The sequence below is a fragment of the Cornus florida genome, unplaced genomic scaffold (assembly GCF_030987335.1).
Source record: "Cornus florida cultivar Cherokee Brave unplaced genomic scaffold, ASM3098733v1 CherokeeBrave_3.0.0_Hap2_Chr11, whole genome shotgun sequence".
Taxonomy (NCBI): domain Eukaryota; kingdom Viridiplantae; phylum Streptophyta; class Magnoliopsida; order Cornales; family Cornaceae; genus Cornus; species Cornus florida.
The window spans coordinates 122,189,089-122,209,782 of record NW_026775581.1 but is presented as its reverse complement, the minus strand read 5'-3'; the positions used below and the strand labels follow the sequence as shown (position 1 = coordinate 122,209,782).

The window sequence follows — 20,694 nt, the reverse complement described above, 5'->3', positions numbered from 1 at the left end:
TTTGGGGTTTTATCCTATATATATATATATTTTTTTTAAATAATTTTTATCACATATGATGAAATTGAAAGAAGGTTTAATAAAGAGTGTGTTGTGTTTTATGTAAAATTCTAGAGTGAAAATGGAATTTAAGTAAGAAAAAAATAAAGAAAAATAATAATGATATATTTGCCTTTCCTAAAGGCTTGACAATTAATTTTAAAAAGAAAAAAATATATATGTTTAATAAAGAGTAGTGTTGTGTTTTATATAGAATTTTAAAGTGAAAACTGAATTTAAGGGGAAAAAAATAATGACAATTTTTTCTTTCCTAAACGTTTGATAATTACATTATTTATTTGATAATTATACTATTTTCTTGATAAATTTTTTATTATTATTTTATATAGTATTAATATTAAGGAACTTCAAATTTTAAATTTTATTTTTTATAAATATATTATTAATTTTAATATTATATTTTTATCAAGTTTTTTTAAAAAAATTAATTGAATTATATTAACATTGAATTTTGCTCATGTGCATCGTAAATTTTTACTAATATTTACTAAAATGTTAATGGCTTGTCACACCCACCCTTGGATTACCCATGTTGATGAGAAAATCATCGTGACTCAGAACGACGGCGTTTATCTGCAAAACAAAGGGACGTCACCTCGAATGACACCGTTGGGGTGACAGCGCAGGACCCTCTGACGATCAAGTTAGTACCTGTAATCGTATTACATAATAATGATGTAAGATTCTGTTTAGGAGTTTTTTCTCGTACCTTATTCCCGAGTCGTCTTCCTATTTATCGTCACTTCCCTTATTTTTGATAAGGGAATATCATAATCCTTATCCCATGGAACTTATCCCATGGAAATCTTATCCTTGATAAGATTTGTCATTATCCCATGGAATTTATCCAATGAAAATCGTTATCCATGATAACGAAATATTATAGAAGAGATTTGGCGGCTGGTCAACACTTAGTTGCCTCTATCGTTAGTCAAGATAGGTTAGGTTTATTTTTTCCTATCAGTTGCCCCTCATTCTCAAGCTTGCTCGTTTAGCTTTGGGAATGTAACATAATTTATTCATTTATTTATTTATTTTTCTTCTTCTTCTTCTTCTTGCCCTAGGAACAGTACCCGCGGGTACTATTCTCGCAGTAACTTTTTTTTTTTTTTCCCTACCCTTGGGTACTCTTCCCTTGGTACTCTGCCATCGGGTAATGTTCCCTTGAGTATTCTTCCATTGGGTACTATTTTTAGTACCTTTGGGTAACCTTCCCTTGGGTACTATTTTTGATACCCTTGGGTACTATTTTTAGTATCCTTGGATACTCTTCCCTTGAGTACTATTTTTAGTACCCTTGGATACTCTTCCCCTGGGTACTATATTTGGTACTCTTAGGTAATCTTTCCCTGGGTACTATTTTTGGTACCCTTGGGTACTCTACCCTTGGGTTGGGTACTATTTTTAGTACCCTTGGGTACTCTGTCCCCGTGTACTATTTTTGGTATACTTGAGTACTCTGTCCCAGTGTACTATTTTTGGTACCCTTGGGTACTCTGCCCCTGGGTACTATTTTTGGTATCCTTGGGTACTTTGCCCCTGGGTTGGGTACTATTTTTAGTACCCTTGGGTGCTCTGCCCCTGGGTACTAATTTTGGTACCTTTGGGTACTCTTTCCTTAGTAAGGGAATAAATTGTACGAGTTTCATTTAGGTCGTCACTCCTTTAATAAGGAAATTAAATTTTACGAGCTTAACTCAGCTCATCCCTTTAGTAAGGAATTTTTATTTAATATACCTCATAGTAAGGGGATATTGATTACGGGATTCATTCAGTCCGGGTCTTTATAGTACTGGACATTTATTTACTATCCCTTATAGTACGGGGATATTAATTACGGGATTCATTCAGCCCGTGTCCTTGTAGTATAGGACATTTATTTGCTATCCCTTATAGTACGAGGATATTAATTACGGGATTCATTCAGCCCGAGTCCAAGTAGTACAGGATATTTATTTACTATCCCTTATAGTACGGGGATTTTAATTACGGGATTTATTCAGCCCGGGTCCTTATAGTATAGGACATTTATTTACTATCCCTTATAGTACGGGGATATTAATTACGGAATTCATTCAGCCCGGGTCCTTTTAATACAGGACACTCATTATCATCCCTTGTATCCCTTTAGTAAGGGAATTAGATTTTTGTCAAGCATCGGGAATGACAAATCCTACTAAGCTAAGTATACTTAATGATTACTTTCTTACCCCTTTTAATAAAGGAAGTGGATTTGCTCGAGCGTTGTGAGCTCTCCCTTTAATAAGGGAGTAGTTAACCCGTCGTCTCTTTACCGGGGGAAGAAGATGAAATTGACCCTTCGTTCCTTTATGGGGAAAGAAGTGCAGTCTGATGGAAGATGACCCCTTTAATATGAGAGGTGGTCATCTCGTCTTTCTAGTAAATGAAGTAAACTTTAATTATCTCACCCTTCTGTGTAAAAGGAGTAGTCGACTTCTTGTCCCTTTAATGAGGGAAGAATGTGTTGTTGGCCTCTCGTCCTGGACGACTAGTGCCCCTGAGGGGTCGCTAAAGGAGAGAGACTAAAAACCCGACTAGCTCGATGTACCAAGGTTTGTACGACAATCTTCTAGACCTTGTCATCATATGTAGAGCGACGATTGATATCGTGTGATCCACTATTCTGCCCCCGATGGTGGGATCTTGGGTAATGACCCATTCTATAGACGTTTATACAGCGGACGGGAGGCCTGGTGCTATAACAATTTACGGTTGTCTAAAAATATTAAATTGTGTTAGAAATGATTACTGAAAATTAACTTGTCATGGATTATCAATTCAAAATTCTGCATAATTTGAAATCGATAGGCAATTCCTGCAAAGGAAGAGAGATGACGACTATCGTTTAGTAGGTAGAGGCTTGGTGTCCAGCGATTGGCGTGATGGGGGCGTGGTACCCAACGGCTGACAGATGATGGTCTGGTGGCCAGTACCTCGTTGGGTCCAATGATCGCCTTTCACTTAGGAACCTCATTGGAAATACAGACATCATGAGATCTAGAGGGACAATAGACCTCTTTGGACCTGAAGGCCTCGATACATTCTTGGGTGTAGAAGGCCACCTTGATTGCACGAACGGACGGAGTAATGAGACTCCGTTGCTAGAGACATCCTCGGTGGTAGAGGCTTTACTAGTAGGTAGAAACCCCCTTGTTAGTAGTGATCCTCTTGAGGGGTGGAGACCAACTCACTTATGTAGGCACAGAAAGATCAGGCTTTAGTCTTCAACGATCAGGCCTTGGTAGTTGGGTGCTGCCAGATATGAGATAGAGTTTGGTCGTAGACGACCAAACCTCAGTAGTGAAGGGACCAAGCATCGCTAGATGGAAAACACCACACTGGACTGCCTGGGTCGACGTGCCAAATTTTAATTATTGTCATCTGACACTGGGTGGCATCACGCAACCCACCATTTTGCCCCCAATATGATGGATGGGTAATCATGATGTAGAGACCCGTCCTTATATAAGAACATGGAAACCCGTTGTCAACTGATGACTTTGGGATGGTTTCCATCATCGGAAACTTTCGTCTTGTCGTTCGAGCCAAGTCGCGTCAGGATTATTATTTCTTTAGAGAACTAATCAATTCCCACAGACAGCGCCAGCTGTTGATGCGAAAATCCAAGCGACTCAAAATGACGGCGTTTACTTGCAAAACAAAAGGGACGCCATCTCGAATGGCACCAGTGGGGTGCCAGCCCAGGACCATCCGACGATCAAATTAGTACTTGTAATCGTATCATATAATAATTATGTAATATTCTGTTTACGAGTTTTTTCTCGTACCTTATTCCCAAGTCGTCTTCCTATTTATCGTCACTTTCCTTATTTTTGATAAGGGAATATCATAATCCTTATACCATGGAACTTATCCCATGAAAATCTTTTCCTTGATAAGATTTGTCATTATCCCGTGGAATTTATCCAATGGAAATCGTTATCTATGATAACGAAATACTATAGAAGAGATTTGGCGGCTGGTCAATACTTAGTTGCCTCTATCGTTAGGTCAAGATAGGTTAGGTTTATTTTTCCCTATCAACCTATATATTCATTATTGCACAGGTACACATAATAATTATTGGAGGGAATTATTAAAAATTTAATAATGTTGGTTCAGCATTTATCTTCTGGTATTTGAAATTTGTTAGCAACATTTTACTGGATATTTGAAATTTTGTTTTTATTGGGTAGATACTTATCTAAAAGTCTAACTAGAAATTGAACATATCATGTGTAGTATATGGTATAATGTGATATTAATAATAGGCTACCGTTTCGAAATTTCGAAGATAAGTCGACACTTCCCTCTCTGTTCATTCGTCAAGTTTTAGAAGGCTTCTTTTTTTTTTTTTTTTTTTTTTTTTTTTTTTTTTTTTGTGTGTGTGTGTGTGTGTGTTCTTTTTAATATTTTGAAGGGATTGACTAGGTGAACTTCCTAAGCAGGATGATATATTACTAACATTTAATTAGGGATGGCAATTCGTGTTCGTGAACCATAATCGTGTCGTGTCAATGTAAGGGTATTATATTAAACAGATAAACTCAAATCCGACCCATTTAATAATCATGTCAAGAACCCTCAACAATAACCTGACCTGTTTATTAAACGGGTAAACATGTTAACCCATTTAATGACCTGTTTATCAAAATAAGACATTTAATATTTAATCAAATAATAAATAATAGAAAATTTTTTGTCACAATTAACCCAAATATTCAAAATAAGAAGAAAAATCATAAGGTGTAAATAAGGTTTATGTTGAAATGACTTAACTATCCATAATAATTAGGTTTAAACAGGTAACATATTATATATGTCATATTCATAATTATAACATATTAAGTTAAACGGGTTACACGGGTTGAACCCCTCAACCTTAATACGACACGGTTAAGTAAACGAGTTAATTGTGTCAACTCGTTTATGACCCGAACCCGTTTAAGATTAACCCAAACTCGTTTATTTTGTGTCGTGTTCAAGTCGTGTTGACGGATCGTGTCATAATTTGTCACCCTTATATTTAACATTGATTGTTATGCACATGCATCGCATATCTATTTTTATTAGTATTTACTAAAATATACTTATCCTTGCAAATATATACGAACTTTAAATGAAACAAAAATAATAATAATAATCAAAAGAAGGGGGAATGCAAATTTTTTTTGTTCAGATGGTTCAAAGAAATTTGGAAGAGAAAAAAAGTATAAAAAAGAAAAGAAAGGAAGAATATACGATTTTAGAAATAATTAATATTAGAGGGGATTTCTTAAAATTATATAATAATTTATATATATATATATATAAAACATTAGGTCTAGTTCTCGCGTGGAGATGTTAATTCTCACACTTATTATATATGTTTTTCTGCGCAATATTTTTGTATTTAAACTTCGTTCGTTCGTGTATAACAGTATTTTACATATATATTTTGAAGGGAAATGATATTTACGCCGATGGATTTGGCTGATTTGTTAAGCACAATCCTAGGTGGCGTCTAGCTGGCAAAAAAGAATGCGCATGCGTGCAATCCATTTATCTTCCCTTGTCTTTCATCTCTCTCTGGCCTCTCAGGCCAAACAATGTTTCACCTCCATCTTTTAGGTTTTCTTTCCCTTTCCTCTCTCTTTTTCTCTCTCCAGCTTCATCAGTGTACTGTAGGTGCAAGCAACAGTTGCCATAATGCCAGATTTGAGCTTTGGGGTGTCAAGATCAATTAATGGTGGTGTCGGCAATGGAACTTTAATCGATTGATAGTGGTGTCGGCGCAGGAGTCTTGTTCGGTGACAGAATCCAATTTTGTTTTTTTGGATATCTATTGGTATGTGTAGTCCTTTCCCTACCATCTCTCTCACTAATTTGTTAGGTGAACAAATCTCTTTTCCAAAGTTATAACTCTTGGATGATCTATTAATTTCGCTGTGGCCGGAGCACGTGAGATTTACGCTGATGAGAAGCAAAAATTGATGGTTCAAGCGAGGTGGAGGAAAGTTTAGATTGATGTTGATGAACTTTCTTGGGGACTACGGTTAGAGTAATTAAAATCAACAATGAAAAAGGAATCGCTGAGGTTGAGCGACGGTGACAGAAGCAAAGCTGCGGCAATCGGCGGCACAGAATTAGAGGACTCCACGATACTGCCCTAGCTAGGGCTCCGAGCGTTGTTGACGACGGTGATTTTGGTGGCATTGCAGAACTCACGCGCTATCGAGTCGTATGCACGCGTCACCGCGTCAAAGGTTCCTCACGCATCTGAAATGCGTCTCCTTACAGTTATCGCCATTAACGGTGTTCGGTGATGTTTTTTTTTCTCGGTGCCATATTTTTATGTGTGGTGTTGTCTCTAAGATTAAGAGAGAGTGATGAGAAAGAAAAAGAGGGAGAGACGCCCTCTACAAATTTTATTTTTTTCATATCTTTATTCTATAGGAAATGAAATCTCTTTGCTCGATGGTGTTCTTGGCTCCCTCCAGACATCTTGGTTTCCGTAGTCATCTGTAAGGATATAGCACACCGACAGTTCCAACCTTCTTTGTTGGTGTTGTTCATCACCGACGTCGAAATATCTCTGGTTGCTGTCCTCAATACGGTCCACCTTGTTGCGCTGCCGGCATATCTCAAACCTCACCGTAACTGGAATCCATTCACGTCGATCCGAGCTCGTCGTTCTTTATACCTATTCCTCGCTGCCTGCGTGTCATTCAAACAGTGCTCGCCGCCCTCTTCACCGTCGAACAAACCCACTTCTCACCGGTTCACTCGAGTTGCATCCTCTTCATCGTCGGAACAAATCCACTTTAGACGTCGTTTTTTTAGGTTCATTGCCAGCTGGACTGCCACATTGGATTCGCGTAAGAAATAGGCCAAATCCGTCGGTCTGAGTATCACAGCCTTTATTTGAATTACAGGTATTTGGAATATGTCCATGTAGGATAGAATTTTACTTTGTATTTGAATTTTGATTTTTATTGGTTAATACCTACCCAAACCCTAGCAATAAATTGAATATATCCACCATTGGATTATGCACGTGCATCACGCGTGCATTTTTGCTAGTATTTACTAAAATGTTAATGACACTTTAAATGAAAAAAAAAAAAAAAAAACAATAAAGAGTTTAAACATAAAAAATTCATGAGGCATTTATTATTATTAATTTTAAATATGTATGGCTTACCATTCACATGTATTGAGGTGCGTTTGAACATTTTTAATTATTTATTGATGTGACAAAAAGTCGTTAAAAACTTAACTTACGATAACCATGTAACATGTCCTCTGTATATATTTACTACGCATATTTTTAAGCAATGTAACATGTTATATTTATATATATATTAAGCAATAATAGGGAACGCGAAATATAAAACACGAAAAGTCCCCGAATCTGATGTGGCCAGCCACATCATACACTTTAAAAAATAGAAAGAGTTCCCTTATGGGGCAGTATAACTTAAAGGGAAAAAAAATAAAAAATAAAAAAAGAAACATAAATTTGCTTGCTCCTCTTTCCTCACAAATCGAGAAACTAAAAGTCTCCACAATTAGCGTGGGAGAGAGAGCTATGTTACAAATTGCTCCAAGGAAAATAATCTAAAACCTTATAATTTTTCTGAAGTGCTGGGTTTTGCGTTTAGGACTTAGGTAATGGTTCTCTTATCTATAATATGTTATGTATTTTAATTTAGGATTTCGGTAATGGAAAAGAGAATAAAACAAATAACATACAATTTACAAGATTAAAATAACATAACTAGAGATTTGCACATAGAATTAGAGCCTTGATCCGTAGTATAGGTACCTAGGGTTTTGAAATTGTAAAATCAATAGCCTTACCTCCAAAACCCAGCACTTTTTTTTTTTTGTTATGAGTTTGTGAGGGAAGAGGATGAAAGCTATTTTTCTTTTTTTATTTGTATTTTTTTCCTTTTTGTTATACCAAAACTTTTTTTTTTTTTTTCCTTTTAATTATTTGACATTCGAGAATTTTTCAGCGTTTTATATTTCGTGTTCCCTATCATTTTTCATATATATTTACTAAAATGTTAATGACTTGTGACACCTATCCCATTATCCATATATTCACCCTGCATATACATGAAACGAAAAAAAAAAAAAAATTAAATAAATAAAAATAAAAATTTTGATTAAAGAAGGGAGGGGGAATGCAACTAAAGATATTCAAAGAAATTTGGAGGAGAAGAAAAAGTGTAAAAAGGAAAAAGAAAGAAAATAAAGAATTATGTAGATTTAAAAAATAATTAACCAAAATTCTTAAAATTCTATTTTTTATATATATACCATGTTTGCTGTTTGACAATTGAATGATTATGATCTCTGCATTACATATTTTTATAGTGAATGAAAATCCTAATTCATAAGGAAATTAACTGCAATATGAATCCTTATAACATAAGAAAACCTAATCTCGAAAAAAGTCCTAAAATTTGAAAATAAGCCTAAAAATAAAGTTTCTTTAAAAATTATGAGAAAATAGAAAAAGAAACCTAATAAAAGAAAACTAATAAATATTAAAAAAAATGAATGCAATCCGAGTTCGTTTAGACAACCAACAAAAATCCAGAAATATTCGACATAACCCGTTTTGAGGCCTTAAATGATGGTATTTTACCAAAAAAAAAAAAAAAAAAAGGTTACGTCACGGCGTAGCGGTGAGTCTTGCTCATTGAACCATTTCTAGTTTAAAAATAACCTTCTTGTCGGGTCAAAAACAAACACTTCGGAGTTAACTCAAAAAATCTGTCAGCATGCTCGTCTAGTCTCCTAACGGTCTAAACGAGGCATAAGGACTTCAGCAATCAATTCCACATCACCATGGCAACATGAGGTGTATAAGCGGGGTGTTTTTCTTGCATATCTAGGTCGTGCAACAATTGTGCGTGGACATGTTGGTTTCTGCACAACATTTTTGCTATTGAACCTTTGTCTGTGTATAACAAAATTTACCTTTATAGAGAATTTATTCGTTGATTCTTATCCAAAACTTTGGCTCTCCTGGCCAGGGCTTGGTCCATGCATAAGCTACGTGTATCATAGGAAGATGGTTTATTGTAATTGTTTTTCTTGCATGACTTTGACATATTGGTTTCTCCTCAATATTTTTGGTATTGAACCTTTTATTCGTGTATCATATAATTCACCTTTATGTAGAATTTATTTGTGCATTCTTATATATCCAAAACTTTGACTAATGGGTAGCCTAATATAGCTAACATTAAATAAAATTGAATCATACCCATTGTAACATGTCATTTGTATATGTTTACTGCACTTTTGGTGGCTTTGTTCCACCCACCCAAGGGCATATCTAGGTGTTAGGAACCAAATTTTTTTTTTTTTTTTTTTTTTTTACTATAGGTAATTTTAGCCCAAAAAAAATTAAATAAAAAAAAATTATTACTAGTATTAGCCCACCCAAAAATTTTTTAGCCCACCCCATTAACAGTTCCTTGATCCACTCTTGCACCAACCATTTGAATACCTATGTATACATCCTTCTTCCTAATGGATGGCTAAAAACTTTTCACTCTCCTGTGACTTGTTAAGAATGAGACTCATTTTCAAAATATCTTATATATACACAAACCTAACGTAACTCCCTATATTTTAGAAATTTCTACACTCTATAAGCTCTCCAATATTCTAGAATCTTCCCCAGTCAACATTCCACAACAATCATCACACAAATCATGTTGCTGGTCTGATGTAACCTCCTGTAATTTGCATGGCATGATATATAGGGTTCATGCTAAAATTTTGGCCTTCATTGTGTGTTAATGCATATCTAAAGCTCTAAGTGACATTTCCAGGAATTGAATCATCATACACCCCTGTATATTGTGAACACTATAATATAACTAATTGATTTAAAAATAGAAGTGGTAAGTTCATGTGGTGACTGCAAGACATTTCATTTTTTTTAGTTGCATGCAAAGTCTACTACACAAGTGTGTGTTAATGTAGACTGATTTGCCTTATGTGTCGATATAGTAGGGATGAATAGTTCTAAGTTACCATTAATATTCTACTATTAAGCCATTAATCTCTCTCTACGCTTACTAAAAAAAACCCAAGATTCTTCCTTTAAAGGCTTGAAGGAGAGCATCAAAATTGTGTGACCTCTTCCTCCTCGCGTCCCATTCAACTTATCGTGATTTTGTATTCTGCAAATAATTTATTCATTACCATTATTTTATTATTTTTTGGCGGAGGGGTTGTGTGTGTGTTAATTATGGGGCCACTTTTTGTGAAATAAATAAAAAGTTTAGTCCCATCCCATAGATGAGTGGGTTCTTTTTATAAGTTTTTTCAGAGAGTTGAGTGTGCGCAAGCTAATTTTTTTTGAATGATTTGTAAACCGAAAATTTTATAACAATATTAGAAGATTTTCATGTTCTAGTTTCCTTTCTATGTAGGACATGCTAAATAAATATAAGATGGGCCTTTTTTATTTAAAGATATAAAATGCTGTTCTAAATAGTTATTGCTCTCCCGCCATTTTTTTATAAAATAAATAAATAAAAAGTTATTGCTCTTTGGGCATTAATTGGTCTTAAAAGTCGGTTGGGTGTATTTTGTTTCCTAGTGCTGTAAAAGAACATGGAAAACATTGCAGTATTGCTATATCATTATGGAAAAAATTGTATTTTAGTCATAATTTATTTATATATTTTTTAATTTTCGAAAAAAAAATTATGACTAAAATACAAATTTTTTTTTATTTTTTATGTTAGGCTAAAACACATAGATTTGATACTCCCAAGAAGTTTGTCCATTGGAAGATTATTCTCTTTGCCAGATTTATCCAGCATTAGTTGGGTAAGAATTTACTTAACTAGTTGCCCAACATTACCCCTAACTTACTTCTGGCCAAAATGAGCACATTTAGAATTAGGCCTAACCAAAGCAAACAGAATCTTTATGAAATATGCGCCTCATAATTCCGTTCTCGGCAAGACCACTTGAGTATGTGCAATGGACTAGTTCATGTATATATAATTTATCAATTAATGTCGTCCTTCAATTTTTGAGAATGCCCTATTAAAGAATGCGTGAGTGGGGGAATGTAATTCCCACTACATGATGTCATGTGATCAGATCCACACTCGACTCATACAATACCTAATTACCATCATCTGAATTCGAAATATGTAATATATATATATATATATTATTTTTTGGTATCAAAATAGGGCCATGTTAATTAGATAAGACTATAAAAAATAAGCAATGAAGAATAAATATTAATCATTTTCTCGAATTCAGATATATCCCACGAGAAATCGGCTATGACGGTTTTACATGTCATGTAAGCCCATCTCCTCTCCCTTGCTTTAGTATAAAAAAATGCCCGTTTTTCAATCTCTTATAACAACTCGCACAGCCTTCTCTACCTCCAATTCTCTTCACCAGATTTGCTCAACCATGGCAGTTTCAGGGTCTTTCATTAGCCCAAAATCATATATCACACCATGCCTCACACCTCCAAGACCAAACCATACCTGCAGGAAAAAGGTCAGCTCATACAAGATTTCATTTCTATTTCAAGTTTTCTTCTCTTTCCATTTGGGTTTCATTTCTTTCTTTTTTTATTTATTTATTAAATCATCAATATATGGGAGTATCATGTTTGGTTTTGTGTTTCAGTTCATCTTGAGAGCTTCAGGCAGTAACTCAGATAATGAAGAAGGGAAGATGATTATAAGGAAAGAGAGAGATAGTTGGAAGATTGATTTCTCAGGGGAAAAACCACCCACCCCATTACTGGACACAATCAATTACCCAGTCCACATGAAGAATCTCACCACACATGTAAGAAATAACCTATGTATGCATCATTCTAGAAAAATTGTGTTTTTGTTGAGTTTTCACTTTTATAACCAATTGATAGTTTCTACTTATTTTGTTTCTCCTTCTATTTTTGGCTTATTTTGATTGTGTCTATATATATATATATATATATATATATATATGTATGTATGTATGTATGTATGTATGTATGTTATTTCAGGATCTTGAACAACTAGCAGCAGAGCTTAGAGCTGATATTGTATACTCTGTATCAAAGACTGGTGGCCATCTAAGTGCAAGCTTAGGAGTAGTGGAGTTGGCTGTGGCTCTGCACCATGTTTTCAGCACCCCTGAAGACAAAATCATATGGGATGTTGGCCATCAGGTGAGAACATCTCTCTATCTCAACAACATGGAAATGAAGAGAGTGAGGGACCATTCTTACATTTTGCGCGCGCGCGCGTGTAGAGTGGTCCTTTTCTTCTTCTATCTCAAATTTTCTACACAAAATCTCTCTATCAACACGGGTCCTAAATAGAGCAATCAAAATTGCAGGCATATCCACATAAAATTCTGACAGGAAGGAGGTCCAGGATGCATACTATTAGGAAAACATCAGGGTTAGCAGGGTTTCCGAAAAGGGATGAAAGTGTCCATGATGCTTTTGGTGCAGGCCATAGTTCTACAAGCATCTCTGCTGGTCTTGGTGTGTTTATCTTCTCTCCTTGATCTTATACACTTTTGTCTTTTCTTACAAATGTATTCCACGAAGTACAGAAGAGGAGATCTTAATTTATTTATTTATTTTTTTTTTAAAAAAAACTTTTGATAGGAATGGCAGTTGCAAGGGATCTTTTAGGAAAGAACAACTATGTTATTTCTGTGATTGGAGATGGAGCCATCACTGCAGGACAAGCATTTGAGGCCATGAACAATGCAGGGTATCTTGATGCTAACCTGATTGTAGTATTAAATGACAATAAGCAAGTCTCCTTGCCCACCGCTACTCTCGATGGCCCTGCAACTCCTGTCGGAGCCCTGAGCAGAGCTTTATCCGAGCTCCAAGCAAGCCCCAATTTCCGGAAACTTCGCGAAGCTGCAAAAGTAAGCCCATCTAAGCTCTTCCATGCCCCCTACCTTCCTGTTATGATTCTTCATAAATAGAGTTTTTATTTGGGTTCTGTATCTTGGAAGAATATCACAAAACAAATTGGAGGGCAAACACATGAAGTTGCAGCAAAAGTAGATGAATATGCAAGGGGGATGATTAGTGCTTCTGGTTCCACTCTCTTTGAGGAGCTTGGGTTATATTATATTGGTCCTGTGGATGGACACAATATCGAAGATTTAACCACCATTTTCGAGAAAGTAAAAGCAATGCCTGCACCAGGACCAGTTCTAATCCACATTGTAACAGAGAAAGGGAAGGGATATCCTCCAGCTGAAGCAGCTGCTGATAAGATGCATGGTGAGACAGAAACTTTATACCTCAACTTCGTTATTACAATTCCATAACAAATTCCTTAATTATCCCAATCTTTCAGGGGTTGTCAAGTTTGACCCAAAAACAGGACAACAATTTAAGACCAAGTCCCCCACACTTTCATATACCCAGTACTTTGCTGAAGCCCTGATAAAAGAAGCTGAGGTAGATAACAAGATTGTAGCAATCCACGCAGCAATGGGAGGTGGAACTGGCCTCAATTATTTCCAGAAAAAGTTTCCAAATCGCTGTTTCGATGTAGGTATCGCTGAGCAACATGCTGTTACATTTGCAGCTGGTTTAGCCACAGAGGGTCTCAAGCCATTCTGCACCATCTATTCTTCATTCCTGCAACGAGGCTATGATCAGGTGAGCCAATTGCTCTAGGTGATAAAGAAGGCAAGGAGTGGTTTGGTTCAGTGTTTGCTTCTGCCTTTTTAAATCGTTCATTTCGGCTTTCTAGACTAATGATTTGCGATGTATATGAAGGTGGTACATGATGTAGATCTTCAGAAACTACCTGTCCGCTTTGCAATGGATCGAGCTGGTTTGGTTGGTGCAGATGGCCCCACCCATTGTGGAGCATTTGATATTGCCTACATGGCTTGCTTGCCCAACATGGTGGTCATGGCTCCATCTGATGAAGCAGAGCTGATGCACATGGTTGCCACTGCAGCAGCAATTGATGACAGACCAAGCTGCTTCAGGTTCCCAAGGGGTAATGGAATCGGAGCAGTTCTTCCTCCTAATAATAAAGGAACACCAATTGAGGTTAGCATTAGCAGTAACTAATATTCAAACTGGCCAAAAAGATGGTTCAAAACACAGATTTTTAAATTTTCTTCTTTGATTACTGAACAGATTGGAAAGGGAAGAATACTAATAGAAGGCAATAGAGTTGCTATATTGGGATATGGTGTAATGGTTCAACAATGTATGGAAGCAGCAGGCATGTTAAAATCCCAAAACATACATGTGACAGTAGCTGATGCTAGGTTCTGCAAACCACTTGATGCTGATCTGATCAAGAAATTGGCCAAGGAGCATGAAATCTTAATTACTGTAGAGGAAGGTTCCATTGGAGGTTTTGGATCACATGTGGCTCACTTCCTAAGCTTAAATGGTATTCTAGATGGACCTCTAAAGGTAATTTTTGTCAATGAAAGTTGTTTATTCTTTCACCTTTCATAGTATTCTCTGGATCCATTCAGGAAAAAAATATAAATTCTCTGGATCCTGATCTGTTTTGCCTGCAGTTGAGATCAATGGTACTTCCCGATCGATACATTGACCATGGAGCACCCCAAGATCAGATGGAAGAAGCAGGGCTCACTTCCAGACACATTTGTGCAACGGTGTTATCGCTCTTGGGGAAGCCCAAAGAAGCCCTAAAGTTTAAATGAATCGTCGCATAAAGGCATGAAAATGCCCTAACAGTTATGAAACTTAGGCTTTGTGAGGAGGAAATTGAGAAAACACAATTATCTTTTGAGGTTTTCAAGATTGGGGATTGAAAATTCCTTGAAACACTGTCAATATGCCCAACATGACATAGCAATATACATTTCAGGGAATTGAGATGAAATCAAGGCACTTCTTGTGTTTCTGTACATATTCTATCTCCTTTCGGGTTTTGAATGTGAAAGATATGTTGCTTCAAATTTCAGCAAAACAAAACAATTTGTAGCATAAACTAAAATATTGCACTTTTCTATTTGTTCAAGTCATCAGAAACTTGGAAGAAAGTAACACAATTAATTGCATACTTATTGTTCAACAGCTTTTGTCCGATTAGTAGTAAATTATTTCACACTTAATCATGTATTCATCGCCTTCAAGAAATGAGCACTCAACTGTCTCAAGTTCTGAATAATGAAGCTACATGGATTAATCAATGGGCTGCAACTCGTGATAAAGGTGATATCATTAAACTCTCATAAAAAAAGAAAAAAAAAAATCAATAAATTAGTGAATTACTTAACAGTCCAGATCAATGGCTGTCTGTGCAGGGTTGAACACAGTATAACACTAGCAGAGTGGCCTAGGATGTAAATCCCCTCACCTCCTGGTGCGGCGAGATCAATAAGTATATTCATGATTCTCTCTTCCATATCAACCTCTCCACAAATCCTACATGCACTAAGCAGGGTTGTCAATAAAACTGCTCTGGATTTTTGAATTAGTCTATTGTCAGTATTGCCTCTTGAAGTTTCCTAACATGTTACAGCTGATCAACTCATCAACCTGTTATGTTGTTGGCTAAAATTCACTAGGCCCATCCGAAAAGAAAAGAAAAGGGTGGAAGTCAAAAAAGGAGTGCAGGTGTGTGTTTGTTTCTACGGGCATAGTAACTTGTACATGTATAAAGCATGTGAGAGGGACAAGCTGATGAAAGTTGAAAATGTGAGTTGCGGCGCCGAATTCACCATGTGGTGGTGAAATGTTTGAAGGTGAATTTTGCGTATTCAAGCGTTAAATGAGCGACAGAGGAGTAGTTGCATTTACAGCGCACTAAATGCGCTGTGGACTAAGGCACCAAATCTACCACTATATAAATGCATGTTCTTAAGCAGAAGAAGTAGAAGGCAAAAGAGTCGGGCACCAACTTGTGAGAGAAAATACAGAGGTTGGTGTGAGAAAATAAAGAGGAGAAGTGAAAATAGGAGAGAAAGGGAAAGAGATATTTGTAGAGAGAGAGAAATTGAGTTGAGTTTATGAGAGGAAAAAGTTTGTAACCAAAGTATTGAAATAAAGATGGTCATCATTCGTCTGTGGACGTAGGCAATTTGCCGAACCACGTAAATTTCATTTTGTTTGTGTGTATGCTGTTATATTTGCCAATTGTGTGTGCGCGATCCTAACACAACCATGCAAACAAAGTGATGTCTTGGGATTTATATTCTATAATACTCTCCCAATGGATGCATAAATTTGACAGCCTTTTTCAAGCAACCCTGCATCTTGCAAGCTGAAAGAAAACTCACCAATTTTACATCACTGGTTCTGAGACCCAAATATTTCCTCCTGTTATGTAACGCAAGTGCTTCATGTCCAAAACCATTCTTAGCAATAGCCATAGCAAATTGAGTTCAGGTTTTCAGACAAAACATGAAAATGATCTTGATATATCTGTACTCCCACATTTCCCTGTGTAAGTCAATCAGTGTAGCTCCAGTAAACTCATCCCTGCTCGAGCATTTGAGACTTGAACATGCCCAAAGAAATATGAAAATTGACAATCCAACCGTTAAATTGAAGGTTCTTCTCTTGAATGCCAAAAATCAAATAAATCATAGATTTACCACTCCCTCTTCAATATCACGCTCTAAATTAGAGTTTTATTACAATATTTTATTAAGAGAAATAGGGGTTTATAGATTGGACATGTATATTAAATGGACTTAATATTTGACATGCATGATTAACATGACAAAGGTAATTGAGGGGTAGAGATAAGTTGATCCTATCCCAAAACTATATATAGAGACATCATGCATGACCACCTTCAATTATTTAGTACTTTTCTTTCGAAAGGATAAAAACTGGAGGAAAAATTCCACGATTCTCTCCTTTTGTTCTTTTAAGAAAAAAGGATGCAACATTTAATCAAATCCATTAAGCATGTCATACGGCCTATACCATCATGTCGGAGGAAATGCATAATCCTCCCTCTTCTTCTTCTTTTTTTTTTTTTTTTCCCAGTCCGCGGGGGGGGGGGGGGGGGGTGGGGGGGTATGCAACATCTGGACTGTGTGTTGAATTAAAGTTTCTCCAGCTTCTAAAAAGGAGGTTTTTTAAACTATTACCCATACTATCCATACTCTATACATAACAAGTACTTCATACACTGCGCTGTTTTTGGGTGAATGTACTTTGGAGAAGGATCGATGAAGGGATTTTAAATTAGACATTAAGGGGCAGCCCAAGTGGCATCTCCTCCTCCCACATGAGACGTTGAGGGTTTAGGCCCACATTAGAATGATAGTGTGTGTGTGACAGTGTTGGGGATGTGTGACTGTCTCTCTTCTTTAAAATAAATAGATAAATAAATAGAGGATTTTCAATTAATTCAAAATTGCTAAATTCAAATCCTTTGTTTGGATAAAAGATGCAAGGACATTAGGAAAAAAAGAAAGAAAGAAGATAATAAGGATCTTTAATCTAATTGAGGCATTCACCAAGAATCATAATAGAAGCATTAGAGAGGAAACAATTGACATAGCAAGATCTGTGTAGTGTATGTCATCACAGTGAGTCTATATAATTAGATTATCAGCTGCTATTCAGCCAGTCTCCAAATGCTTTTACATGCCATTTTTCCTTTTTCTTATACCTTATTATCAACAATATCGAGAATATTTTGTTTTCCAATCTCCTTTTAAGCATGGGAGGAAACATGATCTCCTTTCCTTTCCCTCGCTAAATTCACAAATGTAATGGTGCACAAATATCAACACTAGTAGAAACAATTGAGGATAATTATACTTCCAGCAGAAAATAATATACCATTGTGGTTTGAGTTCAGCTTAGAACTCGGATTGCTACCCGGTTGCTCTGTTATGATAAGTCTTTTCCCAATTACTAATTTACTATATTTGACCCCTCCTACAGCAGCAATCCAACCCATGGAGAAATCCAACACTCAATTGCTCCGAATCTTGATATTAATTAATCTTTTACCCATTTGTCCACGAAAAATCATGTGCATATTAATGATTTACACTTCTAATTTTTCTTTTATTAAACATTTTCACACGGTCTGGGAGGTATCCCGCATTCACCAAAACATAATAATAATAAATAAATAAACAAGCAAAAATCTCACCCTCCATTGGTTTTCCGTAAACAATGACAAACAAATAAAAAATATGATTAAATACATATGTTTAAATAAGAATACCACCTGTAACTATATATATATATATATAGTTTAACTTCATATTTTCCAACAACAAATGAAAAGGCTAAACACGCTGAACAATAATTCTGACCTGAATCAAGTCGGAGGCAGTTGGATAGGTGTGTACTGGACGTGAATCCTTAGACGCCCACAATATTGAGGTAAATCGGAGAAAACTCCGCCCGAGTGTGAGTGTGAGTGTGAGTGTTAGGGTAATGGGTCGCTCAAGGGTTTAAGAAGACGGTGGCGATTGGTTGCGTCGTGGTGGTAGTGCCGTCAGCGGTATTTTTCACGGATTTGGGCATTATTTTTTAGTTGGAATTAATGTTAGGCTTGGATTTGAAAAAATTTCAACCCTAAATATCTTAACGTGTTAGTAACACAATTTTAGGTCCAATTTAAATATTATATACTCAGTTTATGATTTTTTATAAATATATTTTATATATAATATTCAAATTTTGATCACTTTTTTCATTTCTAAATTTTGTATTTAAATTTAAATTTATTGTAAATCACTTTATTGGTCATGTGAATAACCCTATCTTCTAATACAAAATCCCAACCTAACTTATGAATTTGACTCCAAGTATTCTAAGATGAGATGAATTCGGTTAAGCATTTAGGATTGAAGATAATTTTAAATTTAAATTATAATTAAACATTTTTTTTTATGTTGGGTCTAAGTTATACCTGCAACTGTTCTGTTTTCAAACTCTTGATCAATTGTTGTAAACAAGACTAATTATTAAATTAGACTTGCTGTAGATGTGACTAGTTTGTATATATAGCCGGAATGAAAGAAAGTGTGAATTCAAAATCGTAAAATTTAAGTCACATAAATTAAAAATAAAAATAAAAGAATGTATGAAGTGTGAAAGCATTTAGAATGCAGAGCGACAAGTGCCGAGAGAAATTGTGCGACGTAAGTTATTAAAGTAACGATGGCACCTTGATCACTATTTTATTCATAAACTTCTCATAATGTAAATGCATAGAAACAATTTAAACTACGCAAATAAACAACATAGTCTCATAATTATTCTCGAAAGTATGATATTTTATTTTATTTTATTTTATTTATTTATTTATTTTTTCTTTCTTCGGCAAACAAAAAGCAAGAAAAACAAAGCTAACAATCTTTCGCTGCTAGTTCCAAGATATTATCGGGAATATGAATAAGATCAATATCACGTGAAATATGAGGCCGAGAAAGCTTAACAAGCGCATGGGCGATTCCATTGCCATGCCTACGGACATGACTAAGACAAAAATAGGAGAACTGCTCCAAAATCACTTGCACACCGAGAGACTGAATGAATCTCCACTGGACCGGTATCCATACCATGAACTGCTTGAACCACCACCAGCGAGTCATATTCAAACCAAACTCGATCGTAACACAGAGACATTGTGTAATACCCCTAGTTTTAAAAAGGATAAAATTGGAATTTCAATTATTTTTAATAAATTATTTGAGTATATTTTTGTTTGATAATTGTTTATTTGTGGTTATTATTTACTTTTAATTGCTTTAATTGATTTATTTGAGATTATTTGCATTTTGTGTCTTATTTGTTTTAATTGCATTTAATTTTGTCATTTAATTAATTATTTTTGTTACATTGAACTTGATAAGCTGTTTGTTTTAAAATTGACTTATTTGGTAATTGTTAAATTTAATAGGTTAAATGTGTAAATCCGTTAACTAAGGTTTTAAATATGTTTTCAGTTAGGGTTTTCTTAGAGCCGTCATACAAGTATCTAACGTGTATGTGACTTAAGTTTATGGGCCGACTCTAGTTTAATTAGGATTTCTGCCTTACCTCTAGTTTAATTAGGGTTTTTTAAGGGCCTATATATATATACGTGTATGAGTTTCACTAAGGGTTTTGGAGAACCCTATTCACAGCACAGTGAAAATAGGACATAACAGAGAGGGAGTTGAGAGAACAAAGGCAATCGTTAGAGCTACCAAGGACAAGAATAGAGAGGATCAAAGGAGGGTTGTGGTGGTTTAAATCACACCCATAGGAGGCTTAAAGGAAGTTAGTAGTTGCCGGAAACTTAGAGACGATGCTGGGGTTTTCATAACTGAAATCAGGCAAGTTCTTCTACTTTCTCCTTCCCTTTGGCTCGTGTTCTGTGCACCTAGATAATCTCTAGGGTTTAATCAATCAGTAACTGAAATTTCATGCTTAGTATATGTTATATTAATAATCTGTTTGTGTTGAAATCAAAACTGTTACAATTTCTACATGTCTCGTTCCAGTTGTTTTTCTGTAAGCATGTAATCTCTGTTGTAACTTTAGACTTAGTAATTGATTTGAACTACTGCAAACAAAACCATTGGGACATTACTAGGATGAGATAAGATCCTTAGGTTCAATGGTGAAGAGGAACAGAAGGGTTG

General features: G+C 35.6%; 1 protein-coding gene and 1 long non-coding RNA gene across 2 annotated transcripts; one reads left to right on the top strand and one right to left on the bottom strand.

Moving 5' to 3' along the window:
- Positions 1–11,454: 11,454 nt before the first annotated feature.
- Positions 11,455–14,993, top strand: LOC132285067 (probable 1-deoxy-D-xylulose-5-phosphate synthase 2, chloroplastic). Its single transcript, XM_059787233.1, has 10 exons — positions 11,455–11,622; positions 11,755–11,919; positions 12,119–12,283; positions 12,454–12,604; positions 12,731–13,002; positions 13,093–13,366; positions 13,443–13,750; positions 13,871–14,152; positions 14,243–14,527; positions 14,638–14,993. Exons 1-10 carry the CDS (start codon positions 11,455–11,457, stop codon positions 14,782–14,784), a joined length of 2,217 nt encoding a protein of 738 aa, XP_059643216.1. The 3' UTR covers positions 14,785–14,993.
- Positions 13,591–18,641, bottom strand: LOC132285068 (uncharacterized). Its single transcript, XR_009472424.1, has 3 exons — positions 18,373–18,641; positions 13,902–14,126; positions 13,591–13,729 (listed from the first exon to the last, which is right to left on the bottom strand). It is a non-coding gene; the product is annotated as an uncharacterized LOC132285068 (long non-coding RNA).
- Positions 18,642–20,694: the final 2,053 nt, after the last annotated feature.

Excerpts from the sequence above, each read along its gene's own strand:
- LOC132285067 (XM_059787233.1), top strand. The coding sequence starts at position 11,455 with ATGCCCGTTTTTCAATCTCTTATAACAACTCGCACAGCCTTCTCTACC. Across the intron at positions 11,920-12,118 it reads TGAAGAATCTCACCACACAT|GATCTTGAACAACTAGCAGC; the intron begins GTAAGAAATAAC and ends ATGTTATTTCAG. Across the intron at positions 14,528-14,637 it reads TTCTAGATGGACCTCTAAAG|TTGAGATCAATGGTACTTCC; the intron begins GTAATTTTTGTC and ends TTTTGCCTGCAG.